The 24,919-nt window shown below is 38.1% G+C and overlaps 2 protein-coding genes across 14 annotated transcripts in view; both read right to left on the bottom strand.

Annotated features, from left to right (window-relative positions):
* LOC111869826 (protein hu-li tai shao) overlaps positions 1 to 2,509 on the bottom strand; it is a 159,252-nt gene extending 156,743 nt beyond the window's left edge. For 6 of the 10 annotated variants that reach the window (XM_023861618.2, XM_023861615.2, XM_023861623.2 and 3 more), the window contains exon 1: positions 2,409 to 2,509. The gene's annotated coding sequence lies outside the window, so the exon portion shown is untranslated. Of the gene's footprint in view, positions 1 to 1,533; positions 1,840 to 2,020; positions 2,346 to 2,408 lie in introns of those variants that run through there. The other 4 variants (XM_023861616.2, XM_023861620.2, XM_023861619.2 and 1 more) reach the window with 3 other exon arrangements.
* A 10,867-nt stretch (positions 2,510 to 13,376) lies between these two features.
* LOC111869858 (dipeptidyl peptidase 9) overlaps positions 13,377 to 24,919 on the bottom strand; it is a 26,163-nt gene continuing 14,620 nt past the window's right edge. For 3 of the 4 annotated variants that reach the window (XM_023861691.2, XM_023861692.2, XM_023861693.2), the window contains exons 10-18: positions 22,583 to 22,790; positions 21,193 to 21,419; positions 20,886 to 21,021; positions 19,290 to 19,462; positions 18,246 to 18,365; positions 17,017 to 17,169; positions 16,524 to 16,666; positions 14,254 to 14,365; positions 13,377 to 13,677 (exon numbers count right to left, since the gene is read on the bottom strand). In XM_023861691.2, the coding sequence (XP_023717459.1) occupies positions 13,585 to 13,677; positions 14,254 to 14,365; positions 16,524 to 16,666; positions 17,017 to 17,169; positions 18,246 to 18,365; positions 19,290 to 19,462; positions 20,886 to 21,021; positions 21,193 to 21,419; positions 22,583 to 22,790 (1,365 nt within the window). In that variant the 3' untranslated portion in view covers positions 13,377 to 13,584. The remainder of the gene's footprint in view (positions 13,678 to 14,253; positions 14,366 to 16,523; positions 16,667 to 17,016; positions 17,170 to 18,245; positions 18,366 to 19,289; positions 19,463 to 20,885; positions 21,022 to 21,192; positions 21,420 to 22,582; positions 22,791 to 24,919) is intronic. The other variant, XM_023861694.2, reaches the window with a different exon arrangement.

Genomic DNA, 24,919 nt, shown 5'->3' with positions numbered 1-24,919 from the left:
CGGTAGGGTCAAGAATTTTCACGTCTTCCAGACCGACTCTGATGTCCACCGAGCCTCCTATCCAGTGGGTACAGGAGGGTCCCTCCATAGGAACAAAGCGGCCACCTCCAGCTAGAGGCGAGGTCAAGAAAATGTGTATCTATACAGTCACTACTCCATACGCCTTCATGGTGTAGTGCTTAATTAGTTAAGCACAGGGACTTTACCTTACATTAAAAGAGAACAAATTTATAACGACTTATACAAAAGTTTCTAAAAATATCAGCTAAAGTCTGAAGCCGTTTAAGGCACGTTCAACTAATTAATATTTTTAAAAGCTCCTGTTTCCATCGTCCAAGCGAACGCACGCAATTCCCTCGGAAGGAGCCGCTTTCTGACCTCGAAACGGAATGAAAATCGTAAACACACTCACGACAAAATTCTTGATTCGAAAATGGTACATTCAGTTAACACTATACTGTATATCCAAAAGTATAAAAAAACTTATGCATTCTACTGCTATTCACAAATTGGCCCACGCTGCTTGCGTAACTTACGCCCCGGAATGTCGATGACATCATGTCCCGAGACGGTGTAGTCAACTTCAAAATGAAAGCTCGTACAACACAGTTCGTCGGGTAGGGGGGATCTGTTGTCAGATCAACCAAACCGATCGAGCTGTATGCAATTTACTAGAAACGATATTCTCCCTCAACTTATGCCCTAAGTTACTACAACTGTCTGAACCCTCCCAATAATAAGTACTGGTACATGTTCACAGATTCACGGGTGGATGTGTCACACTATGAAGCCACCTGTAAATGGAAATGACTATTCCGAAATCTAGTCTTCCTCAGCTCAGTTCATAAAGTAACGCTAAGTTCTGATGTGTGCAGTTCCTTTCCTTGCAAGGCTGCGATGGGTTCGGTTACGACTTGCTTGGGCGTGATATGAAATCAACAGTCTCCTAATTTCTACACTCGTACATGTGCCATATAAATTTACTCCGGAGTGAAATACGCTGCTCTGGAAAGCTGCTTCATCTATATCACAACACTAAAAAATAAATATGGTGCACTGGTCCCGTACTCAAAACTGCATCTCGTTAGGCGTTCACATCAGTTTGTGATAGTTTTGCCCATGCAGCCGTTTACGAAATCTGGGCGTTTCGCCTCCGGTTACGGGTATTTCAGACCTACACTTTTAACTTAGTTTATTATTACTGCAGTGAAGTACTGCGACATTTTTTGAACTAATGACTTTCATATACAAGTCCCATACGGTAGGACAAGATTTAGGCAGCAGCAGTTAAATTTGTTTTTAATTTTGTAAGTCACGAAAAAACTGAACTGTTTCGTCGAAACGATTATACTAGTCATATCAACCGCTCTGAGAAGCTATAACCCAACACAGTACAAAGATACGTACAGAACCCTTGGTTGAAAATAGTGGGAGGAAAAAAGAAAAGGTCATACAAATTCTGAACAAAATGTGTATGGGGGCCGCCGGCTTCATTACGAATACCTAAATTGTGGGCTATAAATGCGTGCTTACCGCTGGGTATATGACGAACTCCTTGAGACTATAATGAAACCACAAGTCACTGCTACACAGATAGGACCAAGATAAATTTTGTTGCTCAACTGATACGAGGCATTTTAAAGTTTGTGCTTCGGGCTTAACGGTCTACATGTAATGCAGCACTACAATTGTTCACTAATTGACACTACTCCTACCCACTGTCATACCACTACACCACACACTAACGTTACGCCCAGCAATTCGAAACACAACTCGCAAATGCTGAACGACACTGATCAACACTGAACCGAGCCACCCCCATAATGCCGCTTCTGCTAGATTCCTACTAGGGATGGCGACTGCTTTATGGAACAGCAACAGAGGAGGAACACAACAGCATGTCGTTTGACAATAGCCGCCGAAATCACAATTTCATTACAACTAAGGCAATTTATGGGATTAAAAACAAATACCTCCTGATACTAAACTCGTCAGAACAACTTACTATACAACTGCTCACCAATGTATTAAGGTGTGAGGAGCCAATGTAACACACCGAATCCGAATCTCCCTCCGTACGGCATGCATGCAAATGGCGCCTAAAATGTGCTTCACTACCACCAATGAACATGATAATGAACCACCGCTCGTTACGATCAAACAAACTGACGAAGGAATGTCAGTTTTCACTATCGTACGGTGCAAATCTAATAATATTTAAAGTAGGAGCTTCAAGAATGTAAGCCAAAATTCCCTTGGGGACACACCCCTATTTCAGTGTGTCACTTTTCGTACGATTTATTTACAAGGAGACCGTCACTGGCACTTGCGGCACAAAAATCTTGTAATCACTTAACTACTACCACCCACAAGGTCATAATTACGAATGAGGTAACATATCAACTTACCAATACTATATACTACCAGTACACACGCACACACACATATGCAGCCTTCCACTTTCCCTGCACGCAACACGAACAGGCTTAGATCGGAACTACAATTTATGGCTGTTCCGAGAAATTACCTTACTCCCCGCCGGCGGTTTTCCAGTATACGAAAATGTCTGCGCACTAATTACTCTACAAAATAATAGTTTCAATACACTATTACATTATAATTTGTTTTTATGATATTAATAAACAGTTTACATGTCAGTATTGAAATAGCAATATTAAGACGATGTTCCTGCTTGGTTACGAATGTTTCTTGTTCCGAACACCACAGCGCCAAGAGCAACGATGACATAACTTAAGAAAGTTGTCTGTGACAGAGGTTCAGTGCATTACGTTACCAACAGCGACAAAGAAATCACCAGATATTTTAATAAAATGAACTCAACATCGTCTCCTAGGATTGCTACTAAATAAATAACAAAACTTTATATACATACTGGCATAAGACAATTGACCATGTGAAAATGATCGTTCTATTTCAAATGTAACACACACTCACCGTGGATCAAATTCAACCGGTGACTATGCCGATAAGGTTCTGATGGCGTTCCGACCGTCCTTCGAAAATGTTCGTCGGAAAAATTATTTCAAACAGAATAAGGGCGTTCTTTTGTAGTCGTCACTTCCATGTAATTGACATTGTCTTGATCTTCTCACAACGACTTTCGGATCTAAAGTTACCGAATATGCACGGCAACATGTAAACAATTATCGAGAAACTGAATTACAGGACGGGCATGGGTACACTGTAACATTTTAATATTATCTCCTTAATGTCCATACTAGTAAGCGCAAGAGGCTTTGGTGGCTGTGAAACTGTATATCACGGTCTTGTGAGTCACGACGCCGTGTTGTCTGGGAAGTAGTTACCAATGTTTTCCACAACATGGAGGCTTTTGTCGGTTTATGCCAGACCATATTATGTCATAAACCCAACAAATAAAAAAGACAATGTAAATTATATTTTGTGCATTCAAGCTAATTGTGTGGGCCAATTTTGGAGGTAATCTGAAATTAATTGTTGCTAGATCCAACTTCAGGGTAGAAAATTAATCTTCTACATGTGGATGAAGGCAGAAGGTTCCTCCGAAACGTTGACGCCTACCTAAGAAAACAAATAACTTTACATTCCAGAATATTATAACATCAATATTAATCGGCAATGAGAACTTCAAATACCAACGCTTGTGATTCACTTTAAAAAGGAGCCAAAATCGATCTCCGAGATGCAGTTACTTCACGGGTGCCGCCAATTTTGGCTTTCAGTGTCGGATTTTACCTTCTGAAATATATGTCCTTTGGTCTCCCATATCTTTTAGTTCAGAATCTACTGTTGAGCGCACAGTAAACACATTGTATTTGTATAATCTACGAATAAAAAAAGTTCGTAACGCTGGTTACATAGCTCCTGCAACGCTTGATAATAATTCATGGAAGCAATTAATGTAGGTTAAGTTTTACAAATTATTTGTTCCTTTATTACAATATTTGATTCAAACTTTCTGTTCTAAGTTGGAAAATATAAACTTCTCACATCATCTATGTCCAGTTTTAGTCAATATTTTGTGCTAAGTATAATGAACACCGAAAAGAAACTATACATACCCTGGACAGGATCCATTGCACAGAATAAATTAGCGAAGTAGAAAATAAAACCCCACCTTCCTACTCCCTTTCTGCCAATTATGTAAGATGACGAAAGTTTTTAGACTATTGAGAGAGAAGGCTATATCGCCTACTGCATTAACAACACACTTGAGTTTATTACAGAATACGGATGCTCTATTCTCTGAACTTGCAGAATAATTAATACTACCAAATCAAATTAATATTTATTTAAACAGTTATCGCGTGTTATTTATTCTCTCAAAATTTAGCAAAAAGTCTTCATCTGGTGCCAATTAATTCACTTCATTTTCATGATTGCTGATAGGAATTTAACGGCAGATTTGAGAAAAATATGATTATGATGATGTGGATTAATGATTCGGTAACTACTGTTACATAGAGAAAGCAATACTGTGGTTCTAAGACGTAATATTTTCTCTTTTATTACGGGCGGGTGTTACAAATTTTCTACCACACTTAAAAGAGACGTTTGTTACAACAACATTAGATGGCACTATCAGATTGCTAAGTATGTACTGCCATCTTTTGGGGTTCTTGAACATTACCAGCGATCACCAGCGCAGAGTGCGGCAGTGAGCGCAGTGAGCGCAATGAGGGCTGCTCAGATCGCTCAGATCGCTCAGATGTCGATGTTAAGAATGTACGTTGTATTTTCAGTCGTGCACGTTAGTAATTTCTGTTTTCGTCAGGTTTTTAATTTGTTATAACCTGTATATGTTTTAAATTGTTTTCATTTATATTGTGGGCGTTGGTAAGAGTTATATCAAGAGTGAGAACGAAAGTCGTTTATAGCATCTAGTAACTGTCCACTTCGAAGCACGAGCTATGAGTTTGTGTTTGAAATCATTCACACTAATTTGTCACTCAATTAAGAACCCACAGCTGACGTGTGTGCGGAATCGTTATCACGCAGAGAAGATTGCTAAAGGGCCTCTTCTACGACGGTATGGCTACAAAGACAAAATTCTTCAAAGTGGAACATTACCACATGTTGATGGGCCACCCATATCCATGCCAGTGTACAGACCAAAAAACGCATGGTGTGAGAAGCGCGCATTGTTTGGGCAGAATGATTATATAGACATTCTTGGGAATGGAGAACTTCATCCAACCAGGATCTTGTACAATGTACAGTCGTGGCTACGGGGTGTGCAAGGAAATGAGTATCAGATACTGCTTCGCAAGAGGAAGGTGTTTAATAAGGGAATAGTACCAATTGCAAGACCCAGTAAATGGAAAGACCTAAATAAAAGAATAAAATACCTTTATAGGTTTTTAAATCGAAAAACGAAAACAGGCATGTCTAGTGATTAAGACTGATTTTACAAGTGCATGTAGTTGGCAGTGTTTATGTGTTTGATTAGTATATTCCCATAATTTAGTTATTTAGATTAAATAAAAGTGACAGTAATGACTTGGAATAGAAACCAGTATAATGCATATGTAGCAAAGATAATGTATGGAAATAGCATGTGTCTGTGCGAAAAGATTAAAGCTTTTTGTTAGGGGAGTGTGCTACAGCCTAAGAAACAACACAGGTGTACAAGTTTCTCTCCCTGTTTGATGGTCAGATACTGATACTGTAGTGTACAGTATCCTTTATTTTATGAATTTTCACTGAAATAAAGATGATAATTTGTACCCATTTTTCAATTAACAAACATAATTTTTGCTATTGTGAACAAATTATTTTCCTGAGTCCAGTAAAGTACATGGAATTTACAAGCTCTCATCTTCTGAACAGTTTTCATGGAATGAAGTACATTAAAAACATCTGGGGATGCCTGTATTTATTTATGCTGCTGGTGGCTCAGACTATAGCATCAAATGGTAGGGTGATTAATAAATGAAGGTAAAGTTGTCCCTGTGCTTAACTAATTAAGTACCAGTCCATGAAGGCATATGGGGAGTGGTTGTATAGATCCACATATTCTTGACCTCAGCACTAGTTGGAGGGTGAGTGGTCAGCTTCATATCTGCCCACTTTACTCGTGGGGAAAGAGCCCCAGTACCCATTGGCTAGGAGACTGGGCGGTTCTCAGAGCCAGTGTGGACAATATGAAGAAGAGAAAATTCTAACCCCTACCAGGACTTGAACTCTGTCCCTTCAGTCTTCCAGCCTGTAGCCAGTTGCTATACTGACTGTGCAATGAGAGGCCCTAATAAGTGGTGAACTGGAATGGAAATGGAAGGAAGCAGTTATGGTTATTTCAAGGCACTATCTAAGCATTTACCTGGAGAAACTTAGTATAAAAAAAAGGTTGTCCCTGTGCTTAACTACAATAATTAAGCAATATGGAGGCCTAGGGGGAGTGGCTATATAGACCCATGTTATCTTGACCTCGGCACTTTTTGGAGGTGAATGGTCAGTTTCATGCCCTGGTCGCTTTACTCCAGGTACCTATTGGCTAGGAGGCTTGGATAGGCCCCAGAACTGTTCTGGATGACGTGGATAAGAGAAAAATTCTTACCCCCACTGGGACTTGAACTCTGACCCCTCGGTCATACAGCCCAGTCACTGTACCAACGTAGAGAAACTGAGTATGACCATAACCATGCAGCTCTCAGCAAAGTGACCCACATGCTCCCTGAGTGGGGGAATGAACTTTACTATATTCCATGCACAGCAAACATTGAGAGGCCACCACAAAATAATGGGACTGATCCTTTGCTGTGAAGTGAAATTTTGACCCTTGCCTTTTGTGCAAAGAATTATATTTTTGTATAAGATAAAGAACTTGTTCCATTTGAATTAAAGTAGTTTGTTTATGCTTTTATACTAGGGGAGGGGGAAGGCTCTTTTCTGTCAACTGAATAATCTAACTCTTTGTTTTATGAAAGAGATGCATTTTTTAAAAGCAGTTCATTAGTCATAGTTTTGTTAATTAAAAGTGAATTTCCCAGTAATCAGAGATCCTGTGACTTTTAAGACAGTACATCTGTCTATCTCTGGCTCAACAACCCTTGTGGATCTTGGCCGCTTTTTCTGTTTCTAATCTATATACATTCGGTAGGACTCCTTGGACAGGGGATCTGCCCGTTGCAAGGCCGCTATCTACTTACAGAACAACACAAATGGAAGGCTGCTATCTACTTACAGAACAACTCAAACGGAAAAACGCACACAGACATCCATGCCTCAAGTGGGATTTGAACCTACAATCCCAGTGTTCGAGCAGGCGAAGATGGTTCATGCCTTAGACTATGTGGCCACTGTGACCGGCAAGACAGTTCATAGATATATAAATTACAGTCAGGGGGGGAATGAAAATATATACTTTTGTATATATATATATATTGTTTATCATAACAATTACTGGTATTTTTATTACCTTTGTTACCTGGTAAAGACTGAGCAGAAGAACAAAAAAGCTCACTGTAACTTAGCAATTAAATGAGCTTTTGCATTTGGTGAGTAAATTCTTGTAATGATGGTATTCTTAAGAGGATATTAAGAAATCACATGTCATCTGGAGTTGTTGACAGAAATGGAGCACCCATTGTATTGATATTATCAGGAAGAAGAAGTTTGCTGCAGAATTTAGTGTACCTTTAGCAAACAAAATTTTTTAAAGTGAGAATGGATCAATATTACAAAATGTAGTAAAATATATTACAGAAGTACTAGTTCTAAACCAGAATAATAATTCCCAACAAAAATAATACAGTATATTAATATAATCTCATAATACTGCACACATTCAGTGCTTTTACATCAGCTTCACATGCCCACTGCTATCTGCTGAGTATATTAATCCAGTATGTTTGAATTTCCCAGTGTATGAATGCCTGAAGTATTTTGACAACAGAATCTAGTAAATCTAGCAACTTTTAATGATGAGATAATGGTGCATGTCAGTAACTGATGATGCATCCTAGTTTGTGGAGTGGTTAAATAGCAAGAATTTGTTACATGCACCAAAACAGAATCACTGAGTGAGATTTGAAGTGTTCACAGTGGTGACTATGAAGAGTGCCGTCTTCTCGGATGTCACACTGTCTATATTGGTAAAGTTTACAGACATTTCAGAGGGACATTCTCCTTCCACCTTCAGTGTATCAGAAAACATGGAGGCAATATGTTTGTCTGAAATGTCAGTAAATTTGTACCACATTACATGTTGTCACATATAGAAGACAGGGTTCTTCAAGAAACATTCGTTAATTTTGCATTCATAAAATGAGGAGTTAGTATGCAGACAAACATGATTATTTTCCATTGTATGTCACATATTTTGAAAGGCCCATTTAATGTTCCTCAGTTAAGGTTTTTCCTCATTTAAGATTTTCATCAGTTTAGTGTCAAAATCTACTGTTTTCCAAAGAAACCTTGAATGCAGTTTCATCATATAATGTTTCTGGTGTATGATCTAATCAAGGTTTCTTACTGGGGCATGGAGGTCAAATAAGGTAAGAAACTTATGTTAGTATTAAGATTATGTAATTCGTTTTTACATTTGTCTAGAAAAATGCCAATTTGAGGTCATGCAGTTGTTAAACAACTCAGTGGCATTCCTTCTCCAGTGGTGACACTGAATGAGGTATAAAACTAGGCGTGGTCAGGCCTGCATAAATTCTGTGACCCTTTGGAGAAGAGGATTATTTTTTTCGTCTTTTCCTTTATTCATTTGAATCTTATTCCCTCTTTTCTCCCTTACTGCTTTTCCATACCATCCCTTCTATTTGCAATCATTCCTCACCATGTTCTGTGCCTTTTGTATCTTTATCCCCTTCCCTCCTTTCTACTACATTCTTTTCACATCCCTTTTATTTGTACATCCTATTATCATTCCTCACTTGATTTCATAACAGTGTTAAAGCTGGTTTATATTTTCCTGATATCCTAGCAATGGCAGAAGAAAGTTTATGGTTTCCAGTAATCCAACTGTGATGTGTTGGGTTTTCCCTAAGCATGAAATGAACAGGCTCTTATTTATGTTTCAATTGTCCCTTTGATAGTGAAAATGAAGAAATATCTCACTTGACATGTTGTTTTTTATTCTGGCTCTTATATTGGAGGTGGCTCCTAGATATATGGGAAATTTATGCAGGTCTGCACATATCAATACAGAGTATACCGTTTATAATGTTCCTCATACTACAATGTCAAGAAATTTTAATAGTCTTAATCGTTTTATGGATACATGCTTATTGTTTTCTCTCTTTTGTCATATATATATTACCTGCCTTATTGGTTCTTCTCAAATAGTTGCTGTGCTTTCTACAGTGCAGATTTATCCATCAGGACAATAACAATTTTTAACAGCTGTCTGAAATTACATTTCATATGTATTATATGTTACAGTTCTTATGTAACCTTTGAAATTAATTTGTACAATATCAAAGTGTAAAATTATATTTTAAGAACATGTTACATGATTCATGGAGTGAGAACCAAGTATGGAAACACTGCCCTACATGTTCCATCATATTGCTGACCTGCCCAGATATCAAGGATACACACCTTCTCAATGTTATTTTCGTAACATTCCCATCTTAAAGATGCTACTGTATTCTGTGATGTGATGATGTGTAATCTGGTAGAAGTGTACCACTGTTTCAGAGGAAGGAGGCTTGCTCTGCTTACTCTTTTACCCTGAAAATGGAGACAGTACTTTCCTCCAGAGCATCAGTAAACTTATACCAGACCACCCAGAGGGTAGTACTTTCCGTAGAAAGAACGTCAGATTTAATGATGTTACAGAAGTGTGTCATTCATTCTGCTCAACACTTAAATTTTTTAAACAAGTTCAACCAAATATAAGAAACAGAGATACCAGATTAAAAAAGATGTTAATTCATGTGATGTTATGTTCAGTTACTCTTTTGTTCTGGAGGATATTTAAATTACATTATCTGAAAGCATCAGGGGTACACAGTAGCATGGTTGAGGCACTATCCTACAAGCCGGAAGGTTGTGGAATCGAATCCCGATGAGGTGGATTTTTCAATTTACCTAATCCTCCAGCCACACTATGGCCCTGGGGATAACTCAGCCTCTAACAGGAGTATCAGGAATATTCTTGTGGGCAAATGGTGGCCAGTGCGTAAGGTTGTTAACCTTACCACCACATCTGTGAGCTGATTCTCTAGAAAATGTGGCAACCTCAACATCTCACAACCCTATGGGCTTCCACAGCCTGTTACAGGAATACCTTTACTTTTTTTCTTTACTATCTGATAGCACCAAGATAGACAGATGGAATGTCAGGATATCCCACGATATGTCACACCAACAAAATTCTCCAAAGACGACCGGACCAGTCCATTTCTGCTCATTATTGCAACCATGGATGTCATACTAGTGATGCAGGGAGAATATAGACCAACAGAATTGTACACATATACAGAAGATATTGTGGCAAAATAACCCATTGCTAGACAACGGATTGTTAAAGCATGTTTCACAGCAATGAACATGCTTGGAGGAATCAAAGCATTGCCCCAAATTACTACATGGTTTATGAGACAACACATTCATAAAACACAGTAATGGAACCCTTGGGGGGCCATGATCTCTATTAGGGTCACAAGGCAGTTATAAAAGGCAAGTGCATTTCGTGAATTTGAGAGATTAGAGATCAGTCCAAGATTCAGAGAGCAGCGAGAGATTCATCAGACAGACGTCATTCAGGAGTTTAATGCGTGAGCTCTTATAATCAACTGTAATTGTAAGAAGTGCCAATAAACCCAATCATCAAATCCAGAACCCATTGTTATTAGTCATGCTAACCCCTCATATGTGACAATATGACTGTTGTATCAGAGCACAGAGAAGATGTTCAAAATGACTCTAATAACATCAATCAATGGGTGAACAATTATTTTGTGATTAGCAAGGATAAAACAGCAATGATGATATTGAGGAAAGGAAGGAAAAGATTGGACACAGATCATACTGACATTATGGAAGAATGTATTTCCTCCAGATTCAGGGTCAAAGAAGAGGTCAAGTGAGCAACCAGCAAGAAGAAAGAAGAAAACTTACTGTCATCCTGGGCTACCTGCATGTTGTGTGTACTTCTGTTTATTGTTACAGAATTTTGTATTTACAAAAAACTATGTTTCTCATCAATGCAGTTACAGGTTTGGAAAATTTATAATCTATAACCCAAAATAGGAGAAATGAGAGGATTGATTTAGAAATAATTCACTGTCAGGAAGGGTCTCACTATATCTATACCTGGATACAGACAGTAGTAGGCATGTGTTTGTGGCTTATTTAATGATCCTTCCAATAGCTTATACTCTAAAGATTAGTGAATAATGACTTGAAAGGACATGGAAGTAGTCATGGCCTGATCTAAGGCATTATCTTGGCATTTACCTGGAGGGACTGAGGAAAAATATGTCTCTGGAGAGAGATTTGAACCTGGGGTTTCTTGAATATGAAGGTGTAAGCAGCTTTGTGAAGATGTAGGTTAGGTTAATGTCAGCAGAATCATGTCACTGAATGAGTTCACTCCATGAATTAAACAGCTGATGTTCATTTCTCAGGTGTTTTCCCATTGTGATGAGTAAACTTTGCTACATCATCTATTTTACATGTTTCAATTTAAGTTCATTTTTAAAATATTAATTGTAATAGAGAAAAAGATGAAAAATTAGAATAATGAAGCTCTTTGTTCTCAAAGAAGAATAGTAAAACAATTAGATGAATGTAATATAAAATTACTCTCAACAAAGAAAATCACAAATATTGTGACTTTACAATTGCATGGTCAGACATTAAATTAAAAAAAAGACTATGCTCATACGCTCATCCTATTTCATGTATCTAATGTTTACAACACTGATCTCAACATTCACGCTAAGTTAGTAACATTATTGTACGTATGTGATGAACTGTACAAAGTAAAATCGGAGAGACAAAACAAATGGCAACGTTTTTAAATATTTCAATTAAGCTTTATGTTTGGGTCTCTCAGTTCAGTCGATCACTAGCATAAGACTTATAACACAATTTCTAATATAAACGGTCGATTCATTTAAAACAAGTCTATTTGAAAACTCTACGATTGCACTTATTCACAAAACTGCATTAATGGTTGCTCTGATAACCATTACGTAAATTGTAATACTTTCCTTAACAAAGGAAACATAAATATGGCTACACAACACTGCAATAGAAGGGATGTGGGGTTATAGTTGTAGTATTTAGAAGCGACAGTTCAGGAAAAGCTGCGCAGTGGATGTGCAGGTCCATTCGTGAAAGTTGAGGGGTGTTGTGATTGGTCATTCGTCTGTCTTCAGTGCGAGCAGACGTCTCAAGTTCAGTTAAAACAATTCTTCCTTGTGCAGTCAAGTTAAAAAGTTCTGACTCTTGGAGTCGTATTTGAGTTTATTATTCTATATTTACTGTATTAATATTTTATTTTATTGTTTATTTTTATTCGTTGATTTTCTTTTTTGTTTATTTATATTTGTACATTTTTTCTATCTCCTTTAACATGCCACATACACGAAATAAATTGAGTGGAAAAATGTTGCATTCACGATCAAGAGAAATTGTTAGTAATGTATATAAGTATATGAAAGAGGCTGGGACAACAATTACAGTGAAGAACATAGGAGTGAAAATAGCAAAGGCAACAGGTGTATTGGACAGTAGTGTCAGAAGAATAAGAGGAAAAAAAATATCGAATCTGGGGCTTCCACTTCCTTTTCAACACCCCATAAAGAAAGACCTAGGAAATCTCCACTAGCCACTTTGAACGACTTTAACGAGTCTGTGGTGCGAAGAACAATTAATGACTTCGATATAGTAGAAAAAAAAAGAGACCTACCCTGAAAAAAGTTCATGAAAAGTTGAAGAAAACGTTAGATTTTCTGGGATGCATCTCCACATTATAGAAAATTATTTTGAAACTGGGATTCCGCTGGAAGAAAAAAAAATAATCAGCAGATACTGGTGGAACGATATAATATCAGAGCCAAACGTCTTCAGTATTTGCGGCAAATTAAAGATTATAGGAAGAGGGCCGCCCAATCATCTACAATGGCAACAATTAATGGCATGGGAAGGCCTTTTGGACGTAGGACAGGAGTTTGTCTTCCATGTTGGTGGTGATAGTGATGACAGTTCTGACGACAGCTCCAGTTCATCTGGTAGTGATGAGGCAGGACAGGCATGTCGAGATGATATCTATGAGGACATTGCCGGTGTTGCCCCTTTAGAATAGACCTGTGTAATATGTAAATAAACTCTTCATGTATATAACAGTGAAAAGTGTATAATAGTGTATAGACTAAACTGCCAACACTATGCAACACAATGAGGTAAGAATTTATTTCCTTTTGAGAACGCCTGTACTGCATTCCCCTCCACACTTGTCAGCATGCTGGAGCTCTCCCCGCCACTACCAACACTTCTCCTACTCCGCGTCGGAGGACTGTCGCTTCTAAATACCACAACTGTAGATATTTACTGCACCTATCATTGCAATGTTGTAGTATTAAAAGGAGGGCAGGCAGAACAACAGCACACTATGTCCCCGCACTATAAGTGGTTCTGGAGGAACGAGAGAAGTGTTGTTTCATAATGTTTGCTGGCATCCAAGTGACGCAGGCTGTGTCTTTCATTTGGGTACACCTGGAAAGAAAAAAGCTCATAAAGTTATGAAATGTTTTTCTATCATGAATTTGAATATTTCAGATTTTGATCAAATATCTGTGGCCTGTAGTCCGCAAGCAAACTATACCGACTGAGCAACTGCTGCTTGTCATCAAAGTTAGTGCCAACTTTTGAAGATAGAGGGTGTCACGTGGTCAGCACAACGGATCCCCACAGCTGTTAATCTCGGTTTTCGAGACTGGAAGATTTTGATCAACAAGCATGACAATTATTTTGGAAATGTGTCTTGTCTTGCATTTTTTCAAGCATGTTTCGGAAACTGGATCTGTTTCCTTCACACTTTTCTTGGGCCATTATCTCCGTAACCGTTCAACTTTGGACATAGGTGGTTTGGGTTATGTCGGCATACTTTAACATAAGGAACACCCTCCCGATTGGCACATTCCTCCTGGGACACCTGTATATTAGTATCTTCTCAAACAGAGCTTAGACTCACCTAACATTCTTTAGTACACTGGCCTTCTTCGATGGAATCATGTAAACTTGAAGCAGATAATTAAATTCAGTATGAACATGTATTTAAATCTGACTTACCTGTAATTGGTATGGTTTTCCAGCTTTAATCATAGCAGCAATAAGTTGGCTAGTATGGAAGAAGTGCACATTCTCATCAATCAGTCCATGGATTATCAGAAGACGATTTTCACTGAAAGAAAAAAAGAAAGAAAAATGGTCACAGGAATTTCATGCTTCTTTTATAATAAGGTAAAGTTGTCCCTGTGCTTAATTCATTAAGCACCACACCATGAAGACAAATGGTGGAGTGCAGGTATAGCTCCACCGTTTTGACCTTGGAACTAAATTGAGGTGAGTGGTCAGCATCACACTATGGCCGCTATACCCCCGTGGAAATCGACCTGATATGCATCAGAAAAGAGGCTTAATGAGCTCCAGAACAGGTCTGGATACTCTGGAGAAGAGAAAAACATTGCCCCTGCCAGGAATTGAACCCCAACCATCAAGTCTGTAGCCCATCACTATATGGACTGAGCTATCCTGACTCTTGCTTCTTGCATAATACACTTGTCAAATGACAGTTCTCTGATTTTTGACATGAAGTTTTAATTTTTATTTATTTTCTTTATTTTCAGTTTATGTAATGGTGCTGTCAGTATTTCAGACTATACAGTGTCAAATGGGGAGACGATAAATTTTAGAGGATATAGAAAGGAACATCTTGACAAATGTCTAGCAATTGAAGAAAATCACAAAGAACCTCAGTGAGAATAGTTAAGCCCCACTGATATTCAAATGGGGCACCTCCCAAATGAAAGGCTCAAGCATTACCACTTGAATCACCTTGGATCAATATAGAGACTGAAATGCGAATCAGAATGTCCAGGCTCACCATAATATGAAGTAGACTAGTGGAACATGCTGAGTACAGATATGTCACATTTGATTCTTATGCATTTCTGCATGAGGTTGATGAAATGAAGGCAAAATGGTGAGGTCATACCTGTCTCTCTATTTGATCTCCGAAACTACTACTTAGATTTCAATGAAACTGATGGTATTGGAAATCTGAACCAAAATCTGTGAAGTAAATCAGATTTTGGCTTTTACTGGTCCAATATAACCACTCCAGACATGATGCCTAAATAAAGACTTTCTCAAGAAGGCGTATGATACAAAAATTTGTACATGGTATTAAATATTCCGATGAGGTGGATTTTTTCAATATCTAATCCTTCCAGCCGCACAATGGCTCTGGGGTTGACTCAGCCTCCAACAGAAATGAGTACCAGAAATCTTCCTGGGTGGTGCATAAGGCTCAGAACCTTACCACCATCTGTGAGCTGTCTCACAAACCTATGGGCCTTCACGGCCTGTTTCAGGGATACCTTTACCTTACCTTTACATGGTATTAAATTACCAGCTGGATGCAAATAAAAAATGTTAAAAATTAACGGCTCTTTGCATATGAATCAAGTTCATGTATGTTGTGTAGAGCATACCTAATTACATATATAAAAGATTCATTCAGTTTGGCTGAACTATTAGACAGAAAAATATTTTCCATTCAAATGCAGTTTATTCATAATTCAATCATAACTCTTATAAGAATCAGTGTTAAACAGAGCCCAAGTTCTTTATGGATTATGCTTTGAACCTGTCTTTTTCCCTTTGTCCATGATTGATTGGATGTTACTTTCTGATGTGGGAGACCACACATCTTTAGTTCTTTGTTACACCAAGTCCAGGGACTTTTAATGGTTCTCTTCAGATTTTGTACCCTAACTGTTTAACTTTCTTCCAAATATGTTAATGTAATGGATTTAATTCTGGAGAATCTGGTGCCCATTCTGCAGTCAACTGTAGTGGCAGTCACCACTTTCAAAAGATCAGTAATATGAATGTAAAAATGATCGTTTTTAACATTTAAAATGGAAAATAATTTTCTGCATAAAGGATTGAATGAACTGAATAGATCTTTTTATATACACGTACTTGTATGAGTTTCATTCAAATCCACACAGCCATTCATATTTACCATTTTTTAACTTTTTTTGCACTGCCCAGAAGATCTCAATATGGTCAACAGATTTTATTTGGAACATTTTTTGTAATGCTTTCTATTTAATAAAATATAACAGAAACATTATATGTTAGCAGACTTGTTTTCCTGCTTTACTTAATTTTAGTGCTTATTTTTACCACAAGAATTCAGCACACATGAATATTTTTATGTAACTTCCTAATTATAAAATTATTACAGAGCTTTGTACAATCTGTACATTTTATTTCACTGCACAAATTTAGTGCATGTTTGATATGTCCATAAGCAATGGACTGTTACTCACTCATCTGGGAACTGGTGGACATAACTGAGTATAGATCCTGTTCGATATCCTTGCTCATTGTTCTCAGGGAGGTCCATGTACCTCTCTGTGTAGCCTGTATCATACAGTGTCCAAGAAGTTACAGGTGCTCCAGCTATCGAGATCTGAAACAGGTAATATCAGTCACATTTCCTCTACTGCCCGCACTTTGACTTCTCACGCTTCCAGTAAGGCATATTCAAGTGTGAACAGACATGGCCAGAAAGTGTTATCAAAATTTTAACTATTTGGTTTTGCATGCTGAATTGTCAGTCACAATTTTCTTTTATTAACATTCTTTCCAGAATGTAAAATCAGCTTGTAATTTCTCTGACATTTGTGCATGACTGTTTCTTTCTTGTTATGCTATTAATTTTTTTGCAATTGGTTCAGCCAAACTGGTGCAAACCGTCTCCATTTTAGCATACATATTATATGAATGTGGTGTTAAGTATGGTACTTGTACATCACTCACCTTGAAGATTTCAGGATGCTGAGCAAGTGCCATGAGACTTAGGTAGCCACCATAGGACCAGCCGTGAATGGCTACCCGACTCATGTCTATAAAACCTAGACTTTCTGCCAACCACTGCAACACCTCTATCTGATCTTCAATTTCTACTGTGCCCTGCCACAAAAGGGAGATATGAGTGTAACACAAAGCAGTCTTCTGGGATGCGGTGCTGTGTAGATATTGTGTTAACCGATGTTTTGGCGCCACATCCCAGAAGACTGCTTTCTCATAGTCACCGCTGTGAAAACCTCAAATCTTACAAGAGTGTAACACATTCGCAGAATCACTAATTGTGCAACAAGGTTTGGACTGTCATGAATGACAAGGGTGTGTCATAGTGTACGCAGAATGCTGTGGGCTTCTCATGATGGAGGTGCAGGTACCATGCTAAGACAGTCCATGTGGGATATGTGGTAGACAAATTGGCACAGTGGTAGATTTCTCTCAGAGTACTTAAATAATCCCTGAAAATCATTATTCCACTAATACATCATCACCTTTATGGTCACAATCACCATCGCCAACAAAGGCTTGGTATATAAGGTCAACATGAAGATGCAGAACCAAAGAACTCTGTCTCATTCTACCTCTAGTAGACAATCTGGGAGGAAGCGATTATGGTGTTTGAAGGAAGGTACTATCCTAGCCAGATAAGTGTCAATCTAATACTACACTTGCCCAAATATAAGCTGCACTAAAAAAAAGTTTTGGGCTTGAAATGGAATGAGAAAACCTTAAGTTTGACTTTCAGCACTATTTCTCACTTCTGTCATTATAAGAAGTTGCATATTCAATCTTGTTCACTCCTTCATAAGAGCTGCTTGTAAGCTACACCCATATTTTAAGAGAATCTGGGAAAAAATGTCTCTTATACTTGGGAAAATATGGTATTTCAAGGCAATTATCAGACAGATTAAATAAAATGAGGATCCTAAGGACTACGACAGCTCATATGAGGACTGCTGCAAAGCAAACAATCAGAGGAAATTAAACATAACTCATATGCAAAGTAAAATATCTCAGTAACATGTCCTGGTTCCAGAAAAAACTCATTCAGACAATGAATACAAAATCTGGAATAGCCATTCTAATCCATACCCATCAAACAGCCAAATAAACTAGATAAAATGCGAGTATGATATGAACATAAAGACTTCATAAGACTTATATCAAGCTTTAATTATACATACCATTCTCCCTCGTAAATGGCTTTCGAACTGCAAACCCCGGTGTTGCGAACCTCGTGAATCAATGGCAACAACACAATAACCCTGAGCAGCTAACATGTGCATTCGTAACTGACGCATTCCCTAGAACAGAATCATTGAAAGCAGAAGTTGTTAGAGTAATTCCTACAAAAGTCTGAGTAAAAAGTCACAACTACACCTTGTTACTGGGACTGACTTTGGACCTTTTGTGTACACAACAATACCTTCATACTAAACATTGTTGCCACTATATGGGGCACTTATTCATCAGCTGGTCTATTGTATAAAGATGTAACTATTTATATTATTACAAGATTTGGTGCTCTGAAAATTTCATTAATAAACATGAGAGTTCCTTTGGCAAAGTATTTATGAAAAATGAAATCAAAATCTTCACTGTAACTAAATAAATACTAATTTTAAACCTCAAGGAATTCCAGTACATTTTCAAGACTGCTCTTTGCATCATCCTTTACTGCTCTTACCATTTTCTCTTGGGCAAACACAAGCTCAGTGGTACCATTATAACAACTAGGCTATGGACTGGATAACTGAGGGACTGAGGTTTCATTCCTGGCAGAGGCAAGGGATTTTTCTCTCCTTCACAACATTCAGACCAACGCTGGGACCCACCCAATTTCCTCTTTACTGTGTACTGGGTATCCTTCTCCAGGAGTACAGTAGCCAGGGTATGAAGTTCACTCCTATCCAGTGCTGATGCTAAGAATGCATGGAGCTGTACCTCAACTCAGCCATGTTTTTATGGTGTGGTGCTCAATTATGCATAAGAACAACTTTACATTTCAGTAAACTTGTAGTACAAGAATCACATGAAATAGAAGAGCAACTACTCTACTGGAGTCTACTGTCTAATGTGATATTACCACCATAAGCAATTTTTACATATGTTTCTACAAATTTTTTATTTAACCTGTATGCTGAAACAAGTAATTTAAGCATATTTTATAGGTTTACAGTATTTTTTTTTAAAAACTGAGTAATAAACAAGGAAGCTAATATGCCAACCTTAAAAGTATTGGATACCAACTGTACTTCAGGGCCTCCATATATGTTCAGAACAGTTGGGTACTTTTTTCCAGGTTGAAAACAGTGAGGCTTGAACACCATGGCATAGAGGAGGTCCCCTGATGAGATCTGATGAGTATACAGTTCTGGACAATAAAATTCACCTTCTAGAGCTGAAAATGAATTGAATACTGTAATAAGTACATGATCAACAGTGATTTTCATTTCTTGCTGCAGAACATGCCTTAACAGATACTGAAAGCACATGTCAGTGATAGCACAGTTTAGGGTTCTGGACAACTAGATCTTGGGTATTCTAACAGTGACGGAAAATATCTGACAGTATCATTTCTTCTGTTAACTCCATATTTCTTTTGTATACATTACTACAGCGGAACCCAGGATAGCTGAGTTGGTATATCGACTAGGCAATGGAGTGGAAAAGTGAGGAATTGGGGTTCAATTCCTGGTAAGGGCAGATTTTCTTATCTCCATAATGTCCAGACTGGCTCTGGGGCCCGCCCAGCCTTGTACACTATGGGTACTGGGGGCTCTTTCCTGGGGGTAGTGGCAGGGTCCCGAAGCTGACCACTTACCTCCAGCTGGTGTTGAGGTTAAGAACATTGGCGCTATACCTCAACTTCCCCAAGTCTTTATGGCATGGTCCTTAATTAATTTCCCAGGGATAATTTTACCTTTACTTTACATCACAACAATATACAACTCTGAGTGTGTTTGTTATACATACTTTTAACTAGAGCAGAAATATGTCTGACCCTATGGGAAGAACAAGAGACTGAAGGTGCCTAAGAACAGGGTGCTGAAGAGAACATTTGGGCCTAAGTGAGAGGAGACTGGAGAAAACTGAATGAGGAGCTTCATACATAACTGTACTCTTCGTCAAATAGTATTACACCAATCATATGAAAGATGATGAAATGGGTGAGCCACGTTTTGGGAAGCAGATGATTAATGATCTAAGCTATGGCTGTCTTTACTCCACTTACTGCAGTGTTTCTCAATGAGTGGGATTTGATGACTGGCTGGGTGGGATGTAAGGTCTCAAATATCAGAACTTCCATTAATGATATAACACTAAAATGTATAGAATTGTAACATTTTTTGGGAAAGAGAAAATTTATTTTTACTATGGCAGGAGTAAAGTTTCTCTGACAAAGTGACTGGAAGGTTGCAACATGTGAAGGGTTTAAGAATTAATACCTATGCTATAAGCCGGAAGGTCGCGGGTTCAAGTCCCGATGAAGTCACTGGATTTTTTTCAATTGACCTAATCCTTCCAGCCACACTATGGCCCTGGAGTCAACTGAGCCTCTAACAGAAATGAGTACCAGGAATTAATTAAATAATTTTCCTGGGGAGTAAAGTGCGGCCGGCACGTAAGACTGACAACCTTACCACCATCTTTGAGCCAATTGTCTGGATAATGTCTCACAACCCTATGGGCCTCTATAGCCTGTTACAGTGATAGCTTTACTTTTTTACTTTTACACATACAAAGTGAAATTAAGATCTGTTGATACTGACAATAAAGGCATGGTTTACATATTAGAAACACAGGAAGTATTATACACTTACCAGAAGGTTCTAATAAGTACCCGACAGGTGTGAGCATTACACCTTCCACAGTCCAGTCTGTATGCGATATTCTGAATACTTGGCATGTTGGTAACTTCTGAATATTACTGTAGACAGCCACAAACATGGTGCACTCCTAGAAGGGACATAAAGGAAGTAAAACAAGAAATTTCAGGGTGAAATTATGTCAAATAATTTAACCCCTATATTGCCAAGCATCACCACACAACTACATAGTTAAATACAATTGTTCTCCATACGTTCACAATATTTTTGGTCACAAACATGAGAAGTACAAAATGCTCACCTTATTGAAATCGATGCTGTACGAATAGCCCGGACGTGTTAGCAATCTAACTTCACCCGGCCTCCTCAGGGACACCACATACAAATGTTTCTCCAATGGAGATTCTCTTAACCCCAGGAAGTATACCAGCTGATGATCAGGGTCAACCCAAAGAGAACGACCCAGAACTTCCCATTCACCAGAAGTTAGTGCCACTTTCTGGCCAACACGTGGTTGCAGAAACACACCTGCCATGAAACCCAGCAATCATTACAAAGTTATGTTTAAACTATTTAAGACTAATTTACTGGTTTTCAAAATATAAGAATACATTACAAAATTATTTAATGTTTGGTATTAATATTTCGTAGATTTCAAACTTTCATTTCACTTTTGATTTTTCCCCCATAAATGCACAGGGCAGTGCCTCTTCCCCTGGCAGCACCCAATGATACGATCACCATCTTGCATAAAAGACATTCAGTATGGTACCTTCACCTAAAAACAATCATGACTGTATTTACATTTTAAATTCCTTATAAATATATGGAATAATATAAAAGCAACCTTAAGGGTTTATCAATCACTAGACATTACTTATGCAACAAAATAAATAAGGGATACACTGAACAGACAATAAGTTTGAGCATTATTCCAGGCAGAATGCATTAGTGCCTAGGCAGCTGTACTGGCTGAGAGTGTGGGAGTGTCAGCGAACAGTACCAAACCGTGGCAACACATGGAGTGAAAGCTTTGAAAATGTCAAAAGAAACGTTTTCAGAACCACGCGACTGAGATCTTAAGAAACCACAGAATGAAAAGAAACTTGAAACTACAACTTTACTAGTGCATTTGAAAGAAACATTTATATTAACAGATACTGCAGTTAACTTCATGCTGACATTTGAGAAAGAGATATGCCATTCCATCTGTCTGTACTTCATGAACTAGGGGACCTGAGAGTGGTAAGGCATTTGACATTCATCCACAAGGTTCTGAGTTCAGTCCTGGCCAGACTTTTCTACGCATAGACTGACATTTTCTCCTCTACCAAAAATATAATTTTGAGAATATGATGTATACTAGAACTAGAATTTTGATACACAGTATATAAAAAAAAAACCCCTCACAATTCATTTCACATACATAGGTTATCCAAATAAGTCTTGCTGTCTGGTATGACATGGGTATTAAGAGGTAAGGAATCTTGTACGACGCTTCATAATTACGGATACACAAGCTATATATGACATGTCATATTTACTATGACCATTAATATAACTTTTTAAATGATTATAAGTCACAAAGAAATGAGTATCATCATTTTCCCAGTGACAATGACACAGAAAACTGCATGCTAAAGGCTGTGAAAATGAGCTAGTAATTAAATGGATATGAAACATGATTTTACTGCGCACAAATTGAAGAGTGGAGCTGAGTAGGGAAGAGTACAATTCCTCACTTTCCATACGCTCCAGTGTTTCCTCCACTCCATTGCTGAAACCAGACATCTGTGCCGTGATCAAGTAGAGATGTCGGAAACCAGTTTCCTCTGTTGCCCACACAAACCTCAGCTCCCCATTCTCACTTGTTGGGAAGAAGTACAACAGGTCATTCACCTGATGGAAGCAAGCAATAGCAAACAGTGAGGGACTCCTGTGCAGATATTTGATATATATTGCACAGTAATGAGTCTATTACACTCATTGTTATCAACATGCTCAACCAGTCAAAAGTACTACTCACCAGAGATTTTTCTACAATTGGACATGTACCTACCCACACTACTGTAATGTCTCTGCACCATCCTACTTTCCGTCACATAAAATACAAGATGTGTAAAATATAGTATGCTATATTAAATACTGGGGGTTAAAGGCTGGTAAATGATTCTGGTGGGGTGCACTGATGCCAGTAGGTACACACCATTAAGTACCAGAACACCATCTGTTAAGTATGGTTCTGCTGGCAAATCCTAGCTCCCCCACCTCGTGGTGACCCCTAGGCAACACATTCTGGGGTGAAAGCACAGATGTGGCAGACAGAGTGGGGTGAAAGGCCGGCATCCAGTGACTTCAAACAGGACTTTCTGCTTAAGAGAAGGAAAACCCCTACAGAAAAACCGAGAGTAGGGGAGGAAATCCTTAGGCATGGTGAAGTCAATCCCCCTAAGGAAGTACACCTTGACAGAAAAACTTTGACCCTCCTAAGTTAAGGGGGTTGAGTAAAAATTATAACAACCTCTCCCCAATAAAATATTACTTGTTCAGAAATCCAAAAGGGAGGCAAAGGTTAAAATTAAAAGGACTGTGTAGAAAAAGAAAAAGAAGAAGATTATCACAGAAAGGTTCATTTCTTCATTTGTGGTCTTATTTTATGTACAATGAGATGCTGCCTAGTGGACTGCATCCTTCCAATAAGACAGCAACATACTACCACACATCTCTTCAGAGGACCCATTTGCGCTTGAAACTGAATGTGATATGGGAAGGCTACTCTATTCGTACCTCCTACTGGTCATTCTGTCATTATTTCTCCCAATGACTCTGCCCTCTAAAATTGGTATGGTAACACTGTTCTTACTCCTGTTGGTTCACTACAGTCACTGTCCTGATCTTCCAATTTTTTCCATGGTTGGTTTACTCTTCTACGTGTAAGATGGGGGCAGCATGTTCCGAAGAAATTACATGGCATCGCATCCCAGAAGACACTAATCTTCATGTGTACCACTACGAAAACCGCAAACTTGTTCAGTAAAACAACTGAACATAAAACATTTTTTTCAGCATGACCTTTTATGCCTGCAGGAACAGTTTGTGTCTTGAGCATTTCGTCCTCTTTCAGAATGATGACTCTCTTGTCTAACATGAATTGACTTCATTTCTTTCCACTTGATCCACTGATCTCATTTGCACAATTCTATTTTAATGATAATGTAATTCTCACGACCAGAAATATGCTACAGAAACCATCTGTGGATGATATCAACTTGTGTAATCTGGCCTGCGGCAATTTTTCTAAGCACAGCAGTTGTTTGCTTATTCATATGAAAGAAACAGAAACATGGAACATTCTATGCCAAATAGAACGTTAGACTTTTACAGTCACGGTCTATTTCATGTATAAGATACAATGTCCCATAATCCCAGCACTTGTTCTTCACATCCTGCACCAACACACAGGGATAGGTATCAATCAGTGGCGTAGCATGACTACCAAAAGCAGGGAAGCAACTTTATATACGTGTATATAAATTTTTTCTACATACCCTATAGTTTCTATCTTCTATTTAAAAGAAAACAGCTAATAGTTTAATATGTATTGTATATTTAAGCTAATATATTAAAATAACACATAATTATCAACACAATTTTATAGCCATCAAATGACAGGGTTGTGAACCTGGAATATAATTAATGCTTACTTTATTGTTTATAATTCAGCTCGATTCTTCTGTTTTTCTTGGCAAACAGATCAATAACCTCATCTAGAAAGCTGGGTTTGGACTGCAGTTTGTTTAGGAAGGACTTTTCAATGTTCATCAAAGCCAGTGATGACAACCTATCCTGGTTCTGCGAATTTCTTAAGTAGTTTTTTAATCTCTTCAGAGCTGAAAATGAGCGTTCATCTGCAGCACTTGTCGCTGGTATTGTTAATACTAGCTCACATAATTTGAAGATTTGCGGGAAAACGCATGATAACTGAAGAGCATACATATATTGATGTAAGTCATACACACTATCTTTTG

Source organism: Cryptotermes secundus, unplaced genomic scaffold, assembly GCF_002891405.2.
Source record: "Cryptotermes secundus unplaced genomic scaffold, Csec_1.0 scaffold286, whole genome shotgun sequence".
Lineage (NCBI taxonomy): Eukaryota > Metazoa > Arthropoda > Insecta > Blattodea > Kalotermitidae > Cryptotermes > Cryptotermes secundus.
This window is presented reverse-complemented; position numbering and strand designations above follow the sequence as displayed.